Source organism: Uloborus diversus, chromosome 8 (assembly GCF_026930045.1).
Source record: "Uloborus diversus isolate 005 chromosome 8, Udiv.v.3.1, whole genome shotgun sequence".
NCBI lineage: Eukaryota > Metazoa > Arthropoda > Arachnida > Araneae > Uloboridae > Uloborus > Uloborus diversus.
In genome coordinates this window covers 70,177,798-70,198,372 of record NC_072738.1, presented here as the reverse complement: position 1 = coordinate 70,198,372, position 20,575 = coordinate 70,177,798, and the positions used below count along the sequence as shown (strand labels likewise).

Genomic DNA, 20,575 nt, shown 5'->3' with positions numbered 1-20,575 from the left:
TCATTGAAACATCATTCAAAATTTATTTGCAAAAACCATTAAAAAAATGAAGCTTTTTAAAAAATACTGTACAAATTTAACAACATTCCTTTCAGTTATAAATGGAACTGAAATTAGTTGTCTTGGTAGCAATGTGAATTTCCTTTCATGACTCTATCGTCTGTTACAAAAAGAAATTTTTATGTGATAGAGTTATTGGCATTTTATTTTAAGTAATATACTTTTTAAATGAACATTTTGGAGAAAAGTATTATCAAATACTCATTAATTACACCTCATTTATAATTATATTTATGCATTACAAATATTGTAGTAAATACAAATTGATTAGATTACACCCCTTTAGCTTTAGCATAGTTTTGGACAGTTTCGGACACCTTTAGTCAGTTTTGGACGGTAAAAACCGCCTGTCCTGTCCTAAACCAGTTTTGAAAAGTCCAAAACCCCCAACGCCCCTGTTAAAAATATATGTGATTCCTGAAGCAAAAAATGTTGCCTTTTTTAAATGAATTAACAGAAAATTTAACTTTAAAAATGCAATTAAAAAGTTTTGACTTAAAACAGGGTTCATACTCTATTTGGATGGCTTACTGGTAGGAAGCAAAGAGTAGTTGTGAGAGTAAATCATTTTAATTGGAGTGATGTTTTAAGTGGGGTTCCTCAGGGATCAGTTTTAGGGCCTCTTTTGTTTATTATATTTATGAATGACATCAATGAAAATATTTCTGGAAGCATGAATTGTTTTGCTGACGATGTAAAAGTTATGGGGATTGTCGAAAATGAAGAACAAGTAAAACAGCTGCAAGAGAATTTAGATCATATTACTAAGTGGACAGATAAATGGGGTATGGCAGTTAATGTAGGGAAATGTCAAGTGCTACACTTAGCTCATGGAAATAAGCGTATGAGATATCGTTTACAGGGTTCAGTCATAAATCAGGCAGAAAATGTTATGGATCTGGGTATCTTTATAAATCAGGACTTCAAGTTTAGTCAACAGTGCAGTATTGCAAGTAACAAAGCCAACAAAATGCTTGGGTTTATCAATAGATCTATTTCAAACAAATCTAAGAAAGTTCTTCTGCCTTTATATAGTAGTTTAGTAAGACCTCATTTGGAGTACGCTGTTCAGTTTTGGTCGCCTTATCTGAAGAAAGATATTTTTGTATTGGAAAGGGTTCAAAGAAGGGTAACTAAATTAGTAAGGGGACTCTTAGATTTAGATTATGATACCAGACTTAATAGGCTTAACATGTATAGCCTGGAGCAAAGGAGAGTCAGAGGGGACATGATTCAGTTATTTAAATTTATCAAAATGAAAGATGTAAATGGATTAAATTTTTGCGGGGAAAGCAGGACAAGGGGTCATTGTTTTAAGCTATTTAAATCTCAGGCTAACTTGAAAATCAGGAAAAACTACTATTTTAGCAGGGTCGTGGGCACTTGGAATAGCTTACCGGAAGAGGCGGTAATGAGCAAGGGAGTGGATGCTTTAAGAGGGCCATTGATCTTCATTGGGGACTAATTAATTGACTAGGACCAGCCTAGCTGGGTCTAGAGCCTGTTGCTGGTCGTCACATTTGTATTTGTATTTATTTATATAAAAAATTCTATGACTTTTTCATGACTTCATGAAACTTGACAACATGAAAACCATGACTTCATTTTTATGACCTTGTTACATGAAGAGAATAAATAGTACTATTTAATATCAAACTTGCCATTTTTTTTTTTGGAAATGAGCATTAGCAAATCACTTTAGATAACCAAGGTTCTACTTTAAAAGTTAAATTGCTAGTAAAGTTTGAATTAAAACCTATCATTTCTAATAACAAATTCAAGACTAAAGAAATCAACATATCACTTTGTCTGTTCCAACAAGAGGCCACCTTGAATCTGGTACCCCTCCCCCCCCAAGAGCTTGGGTGCACCTCCCTTAAATATCCCAAAGACCCCCCCTGCAAAAACAAGAACCTCCCCCCAAAAATGAGAAAAATACACCTCAAAACACCCACTTAAAAAACTTCAATGGCAGTTTGCGGCATGACCCCTCCACCAGGTGGGCACCCCTTACAATATGATGAAGAAATAGCCATAACAGTTGATTCTATCACTGAAACTATTGAGCAATGAGGTAGTACTGTTGTTGTTTAGACTCGATCAAACAGTAGGAAAGTATACGATTTTTCAATTTTGTTTTTATATGATAAGAGTAATATGTATGAATATCATAGGGGTCGTTCCACGTCAAATCAACCACAAAAATGGGATTTTAACACCCACCGTCTCGGAATTTGATCAAACTTGGTATACTTCATCCCTTTATGGTTACAAGCAACCCCCTATTTTTTTTTCTTTCAGTATCAATGCGTTTTGATTTTACAGCCTTTTGAAATTTGGCGATTTTACATTTTTTGTCATTTTCCAGACACTCAAACTGAGATGTTGTTGTTTACGAAAAAAATTATTTCTTGGTAACTAATGCTATAATCTTTTTGAAAATTTTTACACAAAATAGGAAGACTTTGAACATGTTGATAAAAAATATTTCAATAATCTTATTTTGCACAAATTTTTTTTAAAAAATTAGAAAATTGAAAATTTTGAATTTTTTTTTCAAAAAAAGATGTTGGCAAAAAACTGAATTTCAACAAAAGGGTCAGTTTTAAAAATCATGATTTTTTTAAAAAAATGATCATGAATATGTACTCTAACTTATCCAATGAAAAACATTAGGGGACTTTAAGGGATTCTGCCCCCCCCCCCCCCGATTCTGGAAAAAAAGCATAAAACATCATACAATCTCTTCCATATTCTTAAAAACAGAATTATCAACAATTATGACAAAAATTCAAATATAATGTGTTGAATATGGAATTCAAATATAAAAAAAAATATACTTAAGCTCCTATTTTATTTGAAATTGTATAAAATTTGTCAAATCAAACCACAAAAATGGGATTTCAACACCTACCATCTAGATTTTGATGAAACTTGGTATACTTCCTTATTTTGTGGTTAAAAGCAACCCCCTAGTTTCTTTTGTTTCAATCTTAATGTATTTTAATTTTATAGACTTTTGAAATTTTTCGATTTTGCATTTTTTTGTCATTTTCAAAGACACTAACTGAGCTGTTGTTAATGGGGGAAAAAATGTTTCTCAGCAACTAATGATATTACCTTCTTGAAAATTTTCATAAAAAATGTTAACACTTTAAATATTTTTATAAAAAATATTATAATAATCTTAGTTTATACAAAGAATTTTTTAAAAATCAGAAAGTTAAACATTTCGATTTTTTTTTTGGTCAAAAAAACCATTGTTGAAATTCTAAATTTTTAACATCAGGGTCAGTTTTAAAAATCATGATTTAAAGAAAAAATGATCATGAGTATGTGCTTTAACTTTTCCTATGAAAAAAGTTATGGGTCTTTTAGGGATTCTGTCCCCTCCGCCCTAGAAACAACAAAAGCATCATAGAGAAAAGTTTTTCCATGTCTTTGAAACAAGAGTTCCCAGCAATTATTTAAAAAATTTAAATATGAAGTGTGTTAAATATTGAACTCAAACATATAAATTTAATATTCAAGCTATTTTTTTATTTGAAATAGTTAAAAATTATTACAATTGTATTAAATATAGACACTCTGAAAATAAGATATCATGAAATTCAAAAGTTGCGAACAACAATATCTGCATATGGATTACTGCATTTTAGTCCAGACAAGTTAAAACAAAAGTAAAGTCTTAACACCAATTCATAATCATGCAGTTTCTAGTACTTTCAGGATCCACCCCCCCCCCCCTTACGTTTGAGAAAAATTGCTATCGTGGAACCGCTTTTCCATTATAGTTTTACTGCTATACAATGACAAATTCATCCTTTTAATTTCTTGAAATTACATTTAACACCCCTTAAAAAATAATGGCCTGATTGTTTAGTAATAATATGACTAAATAAAGTAAATTACCTTTCCCCCTCCCCTCAAAGCAAATGAAGAAATAAATTAGTATTTATGCACCTCTCGTATTCAATGGATTTTTATATTTTTTAATGACAATTGGAAAACAAATTATTATTTGCATGGAATTTTTTTTGTCCAGATTTCCCCCCCCCCCCCAGTTTAATGACATAACTCGCAACTTTTCCTCAACTTACTGGGGTTCCAAAATTTTGTATCACTTATGCTTATTAATGCTTAACATTCACATTATAAAAATTAATTCCAGTACATGAATTTTCTATTATTTTTGTTTTCTTTCTTTTTAAAAACAATAATAGATTTGAATATCTTGTGAGGAATAAATACATAATTGTTGAAAAGAGAAAAGCTTCTTGTTAGTGAGGTCTGCTAAAAAAAACAAGTCCTGCTCACACTTGTTTAGAAAACAAATAATGGTGCCTTCTTTCTCTACACCCCTCCCATGGAGTACATTTTATCCTACCCTATCAAAATTGCACTAACAGCACAGAGTGGTTGCTGACTCCCCTGGATAAAAAATAGAATTCTCAGAAAGAACTTTTCTAAAATTTTGAGAAAAGGTCAATATGAAAGAATGAACTGAACTAGAATAACTAGAGTAACAGAATAGTTGACTTATAGGAGTTCTAGCAAAATGTGTGTCAAGCTAGAAAGCTTTTCAACCATTGAAGTTAGCATTGGGCAGACCCTAAGAAAAATAAATGTCGAGTTACCTGGATTATCAGTGTGTCCAGTTACTGAAGTTTCACTGTATTTAAACTGGAATATATATAAGGTTTATAAATCATTTGTATAAAATAAAAAGTGGCTTAAAAGAACATACTGCCCTTGATAAAACTAATGCAGCAGTTGAAAGAGGGATCAAGAAAAAGAAAGTGTATTTTAAATAAAAAGTAGTTACCGATCTCACAGTCGTAATATAAACAACTAACTATAAACGTAAACCATACAGCTTGCTGATCAGCCGTCATCTAATACCAGCTGTTCCTTTTTGGGGGCTAGTAAAGCAACCAAAGTTAAGGAGGTGATAGGCAAATATATTAAAAAGAAAACAAAACATCTAAAAAAAATTACTAATGAAGTGTAAAATAAAAATACCTGTCATTTGTACAAATGCCAGGTTATTAGGATCCACTTATGATCATAGAAACACTCAAGATAACAAAACACACTTTTAGGGTCAAATGAGATCATGGGCGCATATAGCAAAGTCGCAAGGGGGGGCTCACATATTTTCCCGTGGTTTAGCTGGATATTTTCCCTGTAGAAAACAATTTCAGGACAGATTAGAGTCATTAAAATTAGACATTTTTCATAACTTATTCATTATAAGGGGTGGAGAAGAAATATTTTTACATTTGTGCAAAGAAAAAAGTACTAAAAGCAAGGAAGTTCTAATTTGAAAAGGGGGGGCTCGAGCCCCCCCTTGCCCCCCTATATGGGCGTCCTTGAATGAGATTGTTGCAAAGCCTTAATTATAAACATTTTGGGCCATGGTAACCATTTTAAACTCATACCCAATAAATTGCTATGTTAAACCAAATCCAAGTTTCAGTTTGATATTGCATTCGATTCATGAATCAAGTTAAAAGCTCTGAGCTGGTATTTATAAGATTTTTAATACTTTGTATAAACTGCCTAATTATAAATTAGAATTAAATAAAAAGTTTTAATTTCTATGTTGCCCTAAGTTTAACAATAATTTTTAGCATGCATAAATTTTGTAGGAAAATTTCGAATTTTGCGATATCTTATTTTTATTGTTTATTATTAATTAATTTAATTAATTATTTACAATTCAAAAAATCTTGAGTATTTAAATGTTTACATTTAAGTTCAAACACCAATGTATTTCAATATTGAAATTTTCTTTAATGCAATTATTAACTTAGCTTGTAATATTGTGATCAACTTTTTTTCATTAATCAAAATAAGGGGCAGGGGGGCAGAATCCCTCAAAGTCCCCTAAAGATTTTCATTTTATATGTTAGCACACATGTTAATGATCATTAAAAAATATATATAAATTATTTTAATTTAGACCCTCATGCCAAAATTTTAAAATTTTGACTATCATTTTTTTATTGAAAAAATTAAAAAATTTTCAGTTTGTTAATTTTTTTTAATTGCTGAATATAAATTTAGATTTTTGACATATTTTTTTCTGAAATACTTGAAATCTTAATATTTAATATAAAAAATTTCCAATTTTTTTTATCTTTAGTTATTGAGAAATAATTTTTTTTGCAAACAGCTGCTGTTCATTCTCAGAGAACTGTAAATGACAACTAACGCAAAATCGCAAAACTTTGAAGGGCCAAAAAATAAAAACTATTTTTAATAGAGAAGAAATACTTTAGGAGGTTACTTAGGACTATGAAAAGTAGAAGTATACAAAGTTTCATTGGAATCTGAGATGGTGGGTGTTGGGGTGTGGTTGAACTGACATGGAATGACCCATAGGTGAAAACATTTTTGTGATACGATAGGTAGTTTTTTTTAAATTAATTTTTAAAGTTCAAGCGATTGTGACGTTAAATGGCACAGGAAGTGACGTCATGCGCTCTTTCGCCTCACTTAGCTGACAAGGAGAAGCCGAAGGAAGTGCAGTTGGCTTTGTTTAAGACGGACTTTCTAGAACATTAAACCTCTGATCCTCTCGATAATATTCAAAAACCATCATTGATGTTACTTGAGGAAGATTATTAGATTGTGCTTTAACGAATCCGGCCTCCATAGTGTGTTCAAAAGGATTATTGAATTTCTAAAAAATAAAAATATCAGCGCGCTCAAAATGTCCGTGGCGGAAACAAGGGATCTTCGGTGGAAGGCTGCCCATTAGTGCCCTGTGACATAAGCTCCTGACGTTTCAGAAAAACGCACTTTTGTGCGTGGATTTTTAAAAATTCATTAAAAATCCATCATGGTGTTTTAAAATTTGGCGATGGTGAATTTTTTAGTTTCGAGGGTCAATTAACAATATCCAATAGTCAAAATAGGAACATTTAATAGATTGCAACTTCCCTATTCAAACAATACTCAAACGTGACAAATGTAGAATCCATAACATGTTCATAAACGCGCCGTTCTTTATTAAAGAATTCCGTAAAAAATATTTTGTATCTTTTTAAAAATTATTTTGGTGCTTAAATCTATTGCAGATGAACTGACATAGAAGAAAAGAGCAGTTCCAAAAGGTAGGAACAAAAAAGTTAATTCTGAGCAATTTTTAAAATTTTGAAATTTGACATCAATTTTGTTTTTATTCCATAGAATGTACACTTAGAACATCATATACAAACATAAAAAGACAGCAGGTATTTATAAAAATTAATAAATAGCAAAGTTAACGATTGGTCTGTAGGTAACAGATTTTGGACACAAATCATCATAATGTAAGTTTCAGTTTTTGAACTTTTCCAATGAAAATTTTATCTATTTTTACATTCTGCAATGAAAAATAAAGGATTTAAAGTACTTGAATTACTTTAAACACTGGCTTTTAAATAATAAAATTTAGTTATGGTTTCGTAGAATCCGAACCCCCCCCCCCCCCCAACCATTTTGCCAGCTCAGGTGATGAAGTTGCCAAAACTCAAGCTGTCGGCAAAAAACGGAATTCTCACTGGTAACCCTTCATTTATCGTACACTGTGAGTTGTCGCCAATCGGCATTAGCTTGGCGATTTTTGTGCCGTTTTGTTTACTTAAATGCCTTTGTTACGATCGAAACTTCTCTTACTGCTGTTATTAACGTAATGTTCAATGCATAACGTATTAATTGTGCAGAATGTCAATGGATTAAAAAAATTAACATTATGTTAACCGTTTTTATTAAGGTTACAAGACAGAAGATCATTTATAATAATGAATAAATGGACAGAATTATTGGCGTCTAGATCGTAACACAATTTGGACATCTCACATATATGTTTAAGAAAAATGATTTTTCTTCAAAGATACTGCATAAAAACATATGAAAACACTTTAAAATAATCAACAGTTGATTTTGAGGATCGAAAAATACCTATAAAACATATAAATCATATATTTAGTTTTCAAATAATACCATTATCCAGATCGTAATTTTTGGACATGCATCAAACTTCCAACTTCTATCTTTTCTAAAATTGTTTACAAAATAAAAAAACTGTCTTTAATTTTTTAATTTGTGGAAAATATTATCAAAAAATTATTCAGTTTGAGATTCATATCCTTAATTTCTTTTTGAAACATATGGAAATAATTAAAAACATTTTTTTTTAATCGTACATTTGCTTGGTTAACGTTTTGGTAAGTCCAAAATTGTGCCTTTTAGCAAAGAAAATATTTTTTAAGGGTATTTGAAGAGCATTTTTTCCATAATTTATTTCAATTCTTGTCTCTATATTATAATTTAACTCAAAAATTTCTGAGTTAATTAAAATGAAAGTTATTTGGTGTTGAAGCTTCAAAGTTGAGGTCTGTGTTTGCTCCCACCTTTTGAGAACTGCCCAAAACCTTCATTAGGTAAGAATAGTTATTACTTTCACAGAAAATTTGAAGATAGTTTAAGCAAAAATTTCCATGTCTTTTAAGTGTAGAGTGCGTAACATGCTATATATCTTAATATATCTTTAGGAATTCAAAATAAATCTAAACTTTTTTCAATGCTATGACATAACTACACATAGGAGTAATCATTTACAAAGAGTTTAACTTCACAATTTGCACTAATCACGAGTAGGAGGCTAAAACATCCTTATGAAGTATAGAGTCCGTAACAGCCAAATACTGTGAAATGACCCATTTGTAACTTAGTTAACATTGTGATCGATTTTTTTCCTTTAATTGAAAAATGGAAAAGGGGGTAGAATCTCACAAAGTCCACTAAATATTCTCATTTTATGTGTTAGAACACATGTTAATGATCACTAAAAAAAATTAAATCATTTTAATTTAGACAATCACAGCAAAAATTTTAAATTTTGACAAATACTTTTTTATGGATTTTTTTTTAAATTTACAGTTCATTAATTTTTTTAAATCACCAAACATATAATTAGGTGATTTGCTCATTTTTTTTCTGAAATACTTTGAATTTTAATATTTAATGTAAACAGTTTCAAAAGTTTTGAATTGAAAAGTTTTTGCCGAAGCACTATATTTGGCTATTGCCAAATATAATACTGACTGCAAAAAGTGATTTATCGCTGCAAGCACGAAAGAAGTCAGCCACTGCATGGACATTTTCTTTTCATAATTATCAGATCCTTGTTCAAGCTGATATTCCCAACAGGTTTGAAAAATTATGGGCTTATACGCGAGAAATGGAATTCAGATTTGCTTTTTCATTAAATTATTTGAGAAACGTCTGTTTTGGTTGATCAGAATTTTGTGAAGGGTACATTGACAGACCCAAATTTTTTCTAGCCAGCCTCTGATTATAGGATTCAAATTCAAATATAACATGCCCAGCTCTAATTGACATGTCTATTAAGTTTTACGATTAAAAAAAATAAAACCATGAGACACTAGTTTTGTCACCAAACAGCTAATGTCATGGTTCTCATAGAAATGTAGAACCTGCAAGAAAAAAGAGGAAAGAATCATACTTGAATATGGACAGTTCCAGTTGATAAAGCACTACAGGATGACAATCACCACTGAAAAAAGTTAAAAAAATTAAAGTCTACTAGTTTCCTAGGAAAAAGTAAAATAACAATTAGAGATTTTTTTTGAAAACAAGGTTATAATGTAGAAGTTTGTAATGAGAAATTGTCTAAACAATCTATAAAATAAAACTTTGAAAAAAAATTTGATAACATTTGACTTATTTCAAGCAAAGATTATTGCAAAGCTAAACTTACAATTATGATGCTTCACTCTATACAAAATTATAAATCAATTGTGTATGATACTTAAAAAAGAGATTATTTAAGGTATATTTGTGTAGAACCAGCAACACATTAATATTAATAAGTGCTGTAGAAAAAAAAATTCTACCCAAATTTGTAATAAAATCTATAAATTAGGTGCATGATATTAGTGAATATCGGATTCTATTGATCACAAAAATATTTAATCAATGTAATAAATTCCTATTAATATTTGAGTAAATAAACAATGTAAACAAACTTTTTGACAATTTAAGCAAAGATTGCATTTGATTTTCAAAAATCAATGCGGGTTAAAAGTTTGTCACTCTGAAAAACATGTTAATTCATAATAACTAACTTTTGTATTGATTTAAAAACCAAAACTAAAAGCGCTTAATAGAGATCGTGCAGATGACATTTAAACAGCACTCAGACATTTCATAAAAAAAAACAGCTTATACTACACAAAATTATGTTGAAAACATATATCATACTTTTTTAGAATAAAAACAGAAAGAAAAAGAAGGAAAATAATAAACTACAATCAGCAAAACATTGTTTATTCACTTTAGCACACTATATTATCTCCATATGTCAATTTTTACGCACAAAAACGCAAGTTCATTTAGTATGTATATCATAACCAAACGGGTGAATACTTTATTTTTCAGTTGCATGAACCAAAAATAACACCTACGCAAATATTTTTTCCCGATCTTAAGACGTGCATGAAGTACTCAAAATATATATATGTATTAAGAGATGAAGATTAAATTTCCGCGTAGCGCTCAGATTTCATGAACAAGGTGACTTCCCATAGATACAAAACAAGTCACATTTTTTGCATGAAAAAATCGAAGTTATCAAAAATAGTAAATAATAATAACTCACCTACGTCACAACGAAGATTACACAAACAAATACACTTTACACTCCACAGAAACAAGACTAACAGCAAACAAAATGGCGACAACTTGGATTTTTGATGCCACATTATAGTACAAAAATAAAAAATGTAAACATGTCACTTTAAAGGACATTAAAGCGCAACAGTTGTATCAGCTGTAGAATGTTTTACGGAAAGTTTGTAAAACGTTACCGAATTTGCGCTGCAATCCATCATAAAGATTTGAATACAAACTTTAGAGCAAGCAGCACAATCTTAGAATAGTAGTATGTCAAATTGCGTTCTATGTTACTTTTCTCAAAAGGTCACGAAATAATGTCTATACAAACTGATACAGATTTTAGTACAGAAGCAGCTGAAAATAGACTGTCAATTTAAACTTTGAATGTTCTTTTAAATCAATATCTGACTTTTTATTGAAACAATTCATCAAGGTCATTCGAGAGAAACAAAAATAAAAACACATGTGAATGTTTTATTGCATCTGATTTATATTCAATAACTGCAACTGCACGAAAATACAGCTGAAGCGAAGCAAATTTCGGCGAAATTGAATAATTTTAATGGAGAGGATATAAATTAATGAAATTGTAATTTTTATAGGGCAATACTTCCTAGTTAATATCATTTGAAATGAGACCTGGATTGTCTGATCTGCCGTCTGAGTTGATTAACCAAATTTTTTCTCATCTTGATTACATTGATTTGAAAAAGTAAGAAATGGAATTTCAACAATCCTCGTAAATTTTCATTTGTTTTGAGGGTATAAGAAATATTAGATTCTGATATAGCTTTTTGTTAATTTAAAAGTAAGGAGAAAGGGTAAAAAGGCTTAAAAACTGAAAAAAAAAAGTTATTTACCTTTTACAATATTTTTTTAAATCTAGGGGCGCTTGAGATTAGGAATTAGAAAAGGCATTGCTTTTTTGGGGGTAGGGGGGTAGGGCTCTAGTTTAACTAAAAGTTTGTTCGAAACCGTCATGAATTTTCACTAAAAAAAAAAGAAAGAAAGAAAAGAAAAATGTTTTTTAAAAATGAATCAAGAAAGTTCATCGGTAATGAGGACACATAATGAAAGCTTTTCTTTCTTTAAAGTCTAATATGCAGGTTATTTTTCTTTGCGTTGGGGTTTGATTTGTTAAATGTAGCCTCATTTATCCAGACTAATTGGACCAAAAGTAAGCCGAACGATCAAAAATCTGGATAGTAGGCAGACTTAGATAAAATGAAAAGCTTTCTGCAAACACAAATCCTAACTGGAAAATTTTCTGCAAATAATTATTTTGCCTGACTCACCTTGAATAAAAAATTTAATTTGTATTCAAATATGAAAGAGACAAAAAAAAGTGCTTTAAATCATTTATTTTTTTTACAATAACAGTTCTTATACATAAGTTAGTTCTTATTTTTCACCAACTGAAGAAAACTGCTGAAACCATTATTTTTTTACACATGTGCTTCAAAAGGCTTTTGGAGAAAGACTTTAACAGAAATAAACTCTGGGATTTTCTTAAAAATTCCATTAAAAAAAATTAAATCAACGTTAGCAGTTTGCAAAAAAATTTCTGCAAAGCCAAAAATTTTCTGCGAACACAGTTCGCGCGTTCGTCTATATTATGCAAGACTGATAGTAGGGATAATAGCAATAAAAAATTCCATTTAAAACAAAGGCGCCCATATGGAAGGGCAAATGGGGGCTCAAGCCCCCCCCCCCTTTGAAATGAGAACTTCCTTGTTTTTAGTTCTTTTTTTCTTTGGAAAAATGTAAAAAGCATTTCTTCTCCAGCTATTAATGAATAAGTTTATAAAAATGTGAAATATTAATAGCTCTAATCTTTTTGTAGAAATCAGTTTCCATAAGGAAAATATCCTGCTAAACCATAGGGAAAATATATGAGCCCCCTTAAAATTTTGCATTTGGGTGCCCATGAGATTTGACGTTTAATATGAGATAAAAAATATGTGTTTTTTCAAAATAACACAACTGTAAAAGACATCAAAAAATGTAAAAAATTTTCACATGATCTCTTTACAAAGAATTGGTCTACTACCCTCTGTTTTAAACACACATCTTATTTAATGCGTCCAGTGGCGCAATTAGGGGGGGGGGGCTGCCGAAAAGAGGCTGAGTTAAATGTTAAAAAAATATATTCTGAGGGTCTGCACACGTGGAAAGTTGGGAAAAGTCATAGATTTCGACTGTAACTTTCGCCACCAGAAAATATTTGAAATTGGCGTGTAAAAAATAGCTGTAATTAATCTTTGGTTGTGTTTGGTTACAAGGACAAAAGAGTCGGGAACATTCAAGGTTCATGGAGAAATTTTCAATACTGACGTAAAAATCGCAATTTCAGAAAAATTTTTGAGACTTGAAGGGACAAGTAATGTTGAAGTTCTTTCCTAAAATTCTTTGAAAATTGATGTCAATTTAAAGCTATTTTTTGTGACCTTATCTTACGAAAGATTGACGCTCTTCCCAAAATTTTTCTGAAACAAAAGTTTCAAGCACGCAATTTTGGGTTTTCTTTGTTGACGTTATTGGGAGGAGGGAGATTCGGTCGTCTCCTTTCGAAAGTTTTCGAAATTGAAGTTTATAAAACTCAAATTTAGGCGCTGTCTTTGGTGATGGTAGGGGGTCTGGCATCTTTCTTCCGGTAATTTATCGGCATTATTGTTTCAAAAACATATTTTTTGGTTATATTTGGACACCATAGGGAAAATGGAAAAATATTCTGAACTGAATTATATTTTTTGGAACTAAAATCAATTTTAGGCTATTTGTGAAGGAAGGGTTTTTGGCTCCCAAGCGGATATTTCTAAAAGCGCAATTTTGTACTATCGTTGGTGAGGTTAAGGAAACTGGGAAGCTTCAGCGGATCATTTTGCATTAATTCCACAAGCACATTCAACAAATAACTATTTAACGCACAGTTAGATTTCTTCCAATTTTGGTATTTCTGCATTCATTCATTTGCAAATTCTAAAGAGAACTGTTAGTTTACTTTTGGAATGCACTGTATATAAAATCTGACTACATTTTCTGTTCTATTTTTTTTTTTTTTTTAAATGTATTTATACCTTTTAATCTGTTGCAGCTGCAAGAGTCTAAATAAGAGATTTTATGATTTATCAAGAGAAGGGAGTCACTGGAAAAAGTTATGCAACAAATATTGGTTACAAACTTCGTAAGTTTTCCTTTACTTTTGTTAGCATTGCTCAGAGTAGTTTGGTTTAAATCCAGTGTTTTTTTTTTTTTTTTTTTTGAAATGAGTTTTTTGAAAAATTAATTTTTTTCCCCAAAGGCTGCACAAATTTTACATATGACTAGCAGTACCCGCACAGCGATGCCCGTGCTAAAAATTTAATTGAAGTCCATTGAATAAAAAAAATTGACGCCCCCTCTGATGTGAAATGATCATTTTTCTTTGTATAAAATGCGTACACACCTTTTCAAAAAAAAAAAAAAACCTATTAAAGTTTCTTTGGAATTTAAAACTTTTCGCCAAATCATTAAATTAGATTTAGTTGCTTTAAAACTCTATTTAGCCAGTGAAGTGGTTTTTACTACAATTTAAAATATTTCGCCAAATAAACAAAAAAATTCATCAAATAATATCTTTCAAATGTAAAAAATTATTCTGCAACTCAATTTTTTATCGCCAAACTCGCCGAGCAACCACGCTATCATAATCCATTTTTCTAATGAAAAAAAAAATCCAGTGGGACATTCAAAAATCATCTTCAGAAAAAAAGATGAAAATGTCGTACATTTCACTCTGATAAAAGCAAATCAAAAATGTCTTTTCTTTCAAAACAAATCGCCAAAACAATGAATTACATTTACGGTTGCTTCAAAAATTATCCTAGACAGAACTGCTCCGAGCCTAACATGCCAAGCGACCACACTACCGGAACCCAGCCCTTTTGTGAGTGAAGTGGATGTTTTTTCTTTGGCAATAATAAATGTTTCGCCAAATAAACAAAAAAGTATAAAATCACATTAACAGTAGCTTCCAAATCTTTATATATTAAGAGCTGCGTTGCCCGGCTTTGCCCTGTCTACCTTGAGAATAAAAATTGTGTTAAGTGACTTATATTCAACGATCAGGCTTAAATAAAAGAAAGAAAAACACCATGCAAAATTACCCTTCCAAACAATGACAACAGATATTAAAATAATTTTAAGAAATTAAAATGCGAAAGACGGATTCTAAAAGCGTAACCATAGAAACACGAAATAAAATAAGTTTAAGAAATTAAATGCAAAATAAGGAAATGAACAATGGATTCAAAAAGCGCGAGAGATCTGGAGTAAAAAATGTCGCTTTTTCAATGGTGTCAAAAAGAAAATTGTGGGACCGTTCCTTCACTTTTTATTGACAGATTTAATGAAGAAAGTAGTACCCAAATTTCAGCTAAGCCTAAAACGAATTAAAAATGCAAATTACTCCCGCCAGTATTAAGTTAGAGCATTAAAACAAATTATTTAGAATGCGGAAAATTCTACCCTTTTCAATGATGCATAATATTAATATGTGCAAGTATTTTTTCACCCCTTTAATAGCCAATAATAGGCAATTTATGTAAAATTTGGGCCTAAATTGGAATAAAAAAAGCTATTTATCAGATTTTTTTGAATTATAGCCTATGTTACTCAGTACCTTTCATATAGTAAAGGAATTTTTCAAATAGGTGCAGTGGTTCCAGTGATTACCTGGAACATATAAACACACAAAAATCCGCCCTCTCTCTTTATAATATTAGTATAGATAGGAAGATTTAAAATCCAATTGATGCAAAGTAACCAGCAGAACTTTAGCAATAAGTTACAGATTAATAAATTTGCAAACTTTTTTTTTTCGAATGGAATGCAAATTTGCTAAAAAGTTTTTCTTTTCTTTCTTCAATCAATGCAACTTTTCTTATTGGGTATATAAATATAGGACATACCAGTTAGTTTTTCTAAAATTAGGTAGAGAAAAAATCCAAGTAGTTTGTTTTCTTTATTTATTCATTTATTTTTCCTTCATTTCTCTTTTAGATTTCAAAATAGTCCAAAAAGCATATTTCAGCCAAAACTTCATTTTACTATCTAAATTGCTTAATTACTAAAGATTTATAGAGAGATCATGTATCATTTAAGCAATATTTAGTGTATATAAATCTAAGCTCTGTAGAATATTTAAATGACTAGAGAGAGAGAGGAGAAAAACAAAAAATCTTCCCAAACTTTTTGGCCTCCGTGACAGACGATGCAGTGCCTTGAATAGAGCATGGTTTAGAAGGAAAAGAATAAGCGATAACTGCTAATTTAATACCAGGTTTGTGTTTTCTGGCAGCAGAGAATGTCCCGAGGATGAACAATGCAATTATTGTGCCAAATCCACCTAATATGGAAGCTACTGTAAATGTTATGGACGAGGATGATAATGCCCTGGCCAGCTAACGTCAAATTTTAGTGTTATAGAAATGTATGATAACTGAAAATTTTCTGTTTCATGCAGAATTTTCCCCAAATAGCTTTTGGTGACAATGTCATCCGCATATACATTGTACAATCAAATCTCAACTAACTTGACGGATGCATTACAACAAGACACCTCGCGTACTTTGAAATTTTGCGCTGTGGAAAATGTTAGGGGAGGGTAGCCCAAAGCGGGTAGGTTAATGAAGAACAATCAAAAATTGTAATTTTTGGCTTTTTATCGTAACAATTTTGATTTTATTTCCTAGAAGAGATCTTGAACTTCAAAATAAAAAAAGATTCTTGCATTATTTCAAACCCAATATTTATTTATCACAAATGCTCGAAAAACCCAATTTGCCCTACCAGGGGTCCAAAGCGGGTAAGCCCTTCAGATAAAGAGGCTAAGCTTAGTTAATTGTGATTTGGTACTTCTGTAAGTCAAATGTGAAGTAATAAATAATTAAACCAATTGACTCACTAACTGCCATTAAAAAATATAAATAAATAAAGTCATACTTATAGAATTCAAATTAAAAAGTCAGCACATTTGTTTATAAAACATAAAGAAATAATTGATCAAATCAATAGACAGGCAGATCATGTTTGATAATTAGGCAGATCATGTATGGATGATGTGTTTATAGTAAAACAAAATTGAGAAGCGATGAGAATTTAATCTAGAAACACATATGATTTTTATTGACTATGAAAAGGCTTTTGATCGTGTAGATAGAGAGAAACTGTGGTCTATAATGGAAAAAAGAGGCATTCCTAGACATCTAATACAGTGCTGTCAGTCTCTGTATCAAAATACAGACATACTGATTGATACAGAGAAAATCAAAACTAATCAAGGAGTACATCAAGGCTGTGGTTTATCCTCAACCCTTTTCAATATTTATATTGATGATATCCTGCGTACTTGGAAAGCATTAGTTAATGCTGGTATTAACCTAAATATGTCAACCTATGTTAATACATTACTCTTTTCCTGACGACCAGATTATTATCCAATCAAATGAAGACGATCTTCAAAGATCCTCCTACATACTCCACAAGATATGCTAAGAATATAATATGAAGATCTCAATCCCGAAAACCAAAACAATGGCATTTAGGGGTAAAGAGCCAATTGGATGTAAAATTGTTATTGATAATAGAATTATTGAACAGGTGAAGCACTTCAACTACCTAGGATTTGACATCACCTTTGACCATGACAATGATGTCCAAAGCAAACTACATAGCTTTCAACACTTATGTGGAACCCTTACAAGAACCCTAAAGGGAAAAACGAGAAAGGAAGCACAACTGAAGTTCTACAAGGTTATGGTGGTGCCAACCTTACTATACGGCTCTGAAACATGGGACTTTGAACAGTCAAGAAACTAGTAGAATTCAAGCAGCAGAGATGAAGTATTTGCGATCACTGAAGAACTGCACTATCGTAGACAAAATAAGGAATGAATCTGTTCGAAGGAAATTACTGATATTCAGTCTCAATGAAAAAATTACAAAATATTGTAACGATTGAAAAACCATGTTCGACATATGGCACGAGGAAGACTTCCAAGAGCTGCCTTTTATTATAGACCAAGGGGTAAACGAGGCCGTGGTAGGCCCAAGAAGCCGGAACTGGCTATTTGCCTAATCCTTGAAGAAGAAGAAGATGATGATGAAATCAATAGACTAGCTAATTACCATCGTAAAAAATAACTTTTTAAAGTTGTACTTATCCTATTTAAATAGAAAATCTAAGTCATTACATTTTCCAACAAAATGTATAGAAAACAGCTATTCCCACTTTGCCCAAAAGCACGTTTTTTATTTCAATAATTATGACCTAAAATATGTAATTTAAAGAACCCAAGCGATCATCGTAGTTTGTCGGTGGATGGTGTCAGAATAACGTCATGTTATTGAAAAAAAAAAAAAATCTGATCTTTCACTAATTGCAAGTTATATACCTTCATTTTTTTTAGACGACATACGTATGCATCGTCGCAAGCACACCATGCAGCAGTATACCCCTTCCCCGAGTTTCAAAAAACCTTGTACCAACTTGCAGTGCCGTATGGGCTGAGGGGTTCCTGAGCATTGCAGAATTGGAGTTTTGTACATTTGAAAAGTTTCTTTCATGTTCCTGGTCTCTAGTAATACATTTTGTTCTTTAGCTCGGTGCTTGAATTGAGTAGAGCCTAAGATTTTTCGTTAAAATAAAAACCCTTAAATTTTGTGAATAAGAAAGAAGAAAAAAGCGAATCAGAAAGACATAACTATGGCAACACCAAATAAAACATCAATAATTTTAATGGAGATGAGATTATTCGAACTTGATTTTTAACCGCTTGTAACTTTTTTCCTTTGGAGATAGAAGCTTATTGTTGAGACAATAGGTCAAGTTAGATCTGGAGTATAAAAAGCCGCTCTTTCCAGTGGTGTCAAAAAAAAAAAAAAAAAAAAAACTGTGGGACAATTCCTTCACTTTTTACTAATAGATTTAATGAAGAAAGTAGTGCCTAAATTTCAGCTAAGCCAAAAAATATTCGATCTAAAAACGCAAATAACTTCCACTATAATTAAGTTAGAGCATTGAAACAAATCAAATAGAATGCAAAAATTCTTCCTTTTCCAACGATATATAATATTAATATGTGCAAGTAATTTTTTGCCCCTTTAATAGGCAATAATAGGCAATTTATGCAAAATTTGAGAATAAAAAATCAATTACAAAAAAAAAACATTCAAATTTTAAAAAACAAAACCCCAAATGTAAACCACCGGAGCTCGAAAGTAATTTTGTACAAAATTCCAAGGCTGTAGGTGCTATGGGGTCTCCTGGACGCAGGCCCGTCTCAGACTTCCTTCAGAATTTCTTTGAAACCTTACTTTTATTTACTAGTAGCAGTACCCACACAGCGTTGCCTGTGCTAAAAATGTAACGGAAGTCTGTCGAATAAAAAAAACTGATGTCCCACCACCTTCGGAAAGTTTCTTTGAAATTTAAAACTTTTTGTCAAATCATTAAATTAAATTTGCAGTTGCTTTAAAACTATTTATCAAGTAAAACGGTTTTTGCTGCAATTTAAAATATTTCGTCAAATAAACAAAAAAAGACATTAAATAATATCTTTCAAATGTAAAAATACTTCCGCAACTCTATTGTTTGTCGCCAAACTCGCCCAGCAACCACGCTATCATAATCCATCTGTATAGCGGAAAAAAAAAATAATCCAGTAGAACATTCAAAAATCATCTTCAGAAAAAAAAATGAAAATGTCGTACATTTCACTCTGATAAAAACAAATGAAAAGTTTCTTTTCTTTCAAAACAAATTGCCAAAACAATGAATTACATTTACGGTTGCTTAAAAACAATAATCCTAGATTGAACTGCTCAGCCCCTAGCATGCCAAGTGACCACGCTACCGGAACTCAGCCCTTTTGCGAGTGAAGCAGATGTTTTTTCTTTGGCAATAATAAATGTTTCGCCAAACGAACAAAAAAGTATAAAATCACATTAACAGTAGCTTTCAAATCTTTATATATTAAGAGCTGCGTTGCTCGACTTTGCCCGGTCTACCTTGAGAATAAACATTGTGTCAAGTGACATGTATTCAACAATTAGGCTTAAATAAAAGAAAAAAAAAACACCATGCAAAATTACCCTTCCAAACATTGGCGAGAGATATTAAAATACTTTTAAGAAATTAAAATGCATTAGAAAGATTTTAAAAGCGTAACCATGGAAAGATGAAATAAAATAAGTTTGAGAAGTTAAATGCAAAATAAGGAAATAAACAATGGATACAAAAAGCGTAACCGTGGAAACGCAAAAATAAAATGGTTGAAAACCTGAATCAAAATGACATGTTTCGAATTTGATTTAAAAACGCTTGTTACTTTTTTTCCTTTAAAGATAGAAGCCAAGTTTCCGACCCTAGGTCGAGAGAGATCTGGCATAAAAAATGTCGCTTTTTTCAATCTTGTCAAAAGGAAAACTGTGGGACCATTCCTTCACTTTTTATTTATAGATTTAATGAAAAAAGTAGTGCCTAAATTTCAGCTAAGTCTAAAAGAGTTCGAACTAAAAATGCAAATTACTCCTGCCGTAATTAAGTTAGAGCATTGAAACAAATTGTTTAGAACGCGGAAAATTATACCCTTTTCAACGATATATAATGGTTAACGCTTCTGTGCGGGTCCCCGAGCGATAAGGAGCAACGCTTGGGGTCTTGGCTCTTGGCTTCGCCAAGCAACCCTAAAGCCCCATTGTGAGAGGAGCGTGGGACACCACCCCTTGGAGATGCACTTCCAACGTTGTTAGCGGATGCAGCCATAGGGCTCTCGCTCCCTATCTC

The 20,575-nt window shown here is 31.3% G+C and overlaps 2 protein-coding genes across 4 annotated transcripts in view; one reads left to right on the top strand and one right to left on the bottom strand.

Moving 5' to 3' along the window:
• LOC129228158 (CUGBP Elav-like family member 2) overlaps positions 1–10,815 on the bottom strand; it is a 110,222-nt gene extending 99,407 nt beyond the window's left edge. For 2 of the 3 annotated variants that reach the window (XM_054862811.1, XM_054862813.1), the window contains exons 1-2: positions 10,733–10,815; positions 9,578–9,628 (exon numbers count right to left, since the gene is read on the bottom strand). The gene's annotated coding sequence lies outside the window, so the exon portion shown is untranslated. Of the gene's footprint in view, positions 1–9,577; positions 9,629–10,538; positions 10,658–10,732 lie in introns of those variants that run through there. The other variant, XM_054862812.1, reaches the window with a different exon arrangement.
• A 477-nt stretch (positions 10,816–11,292) lies between these two features.
• LOC129227641 (F-box only protein 3-like) overlaps positions 11,293–20,575 on the top strand; it is a 59,407-nt gene continuing 50,124 nt past the window's right edge. The window contains exons 1-2 of the mRNA XM_054862232.1: positions 11,293–11,461; positions 13,844–13,933. Coding sequence (XP_054718207.1) covers positions 11,382–11,461; positions 13,844–13,933 — 170 coding nt within the window. The 5' untranslated portion in view covers positions 11,293–11,381. The remainder of the gene's footprint in view (positions 11,462–13,843; positions 13,934–20,575) is intronic.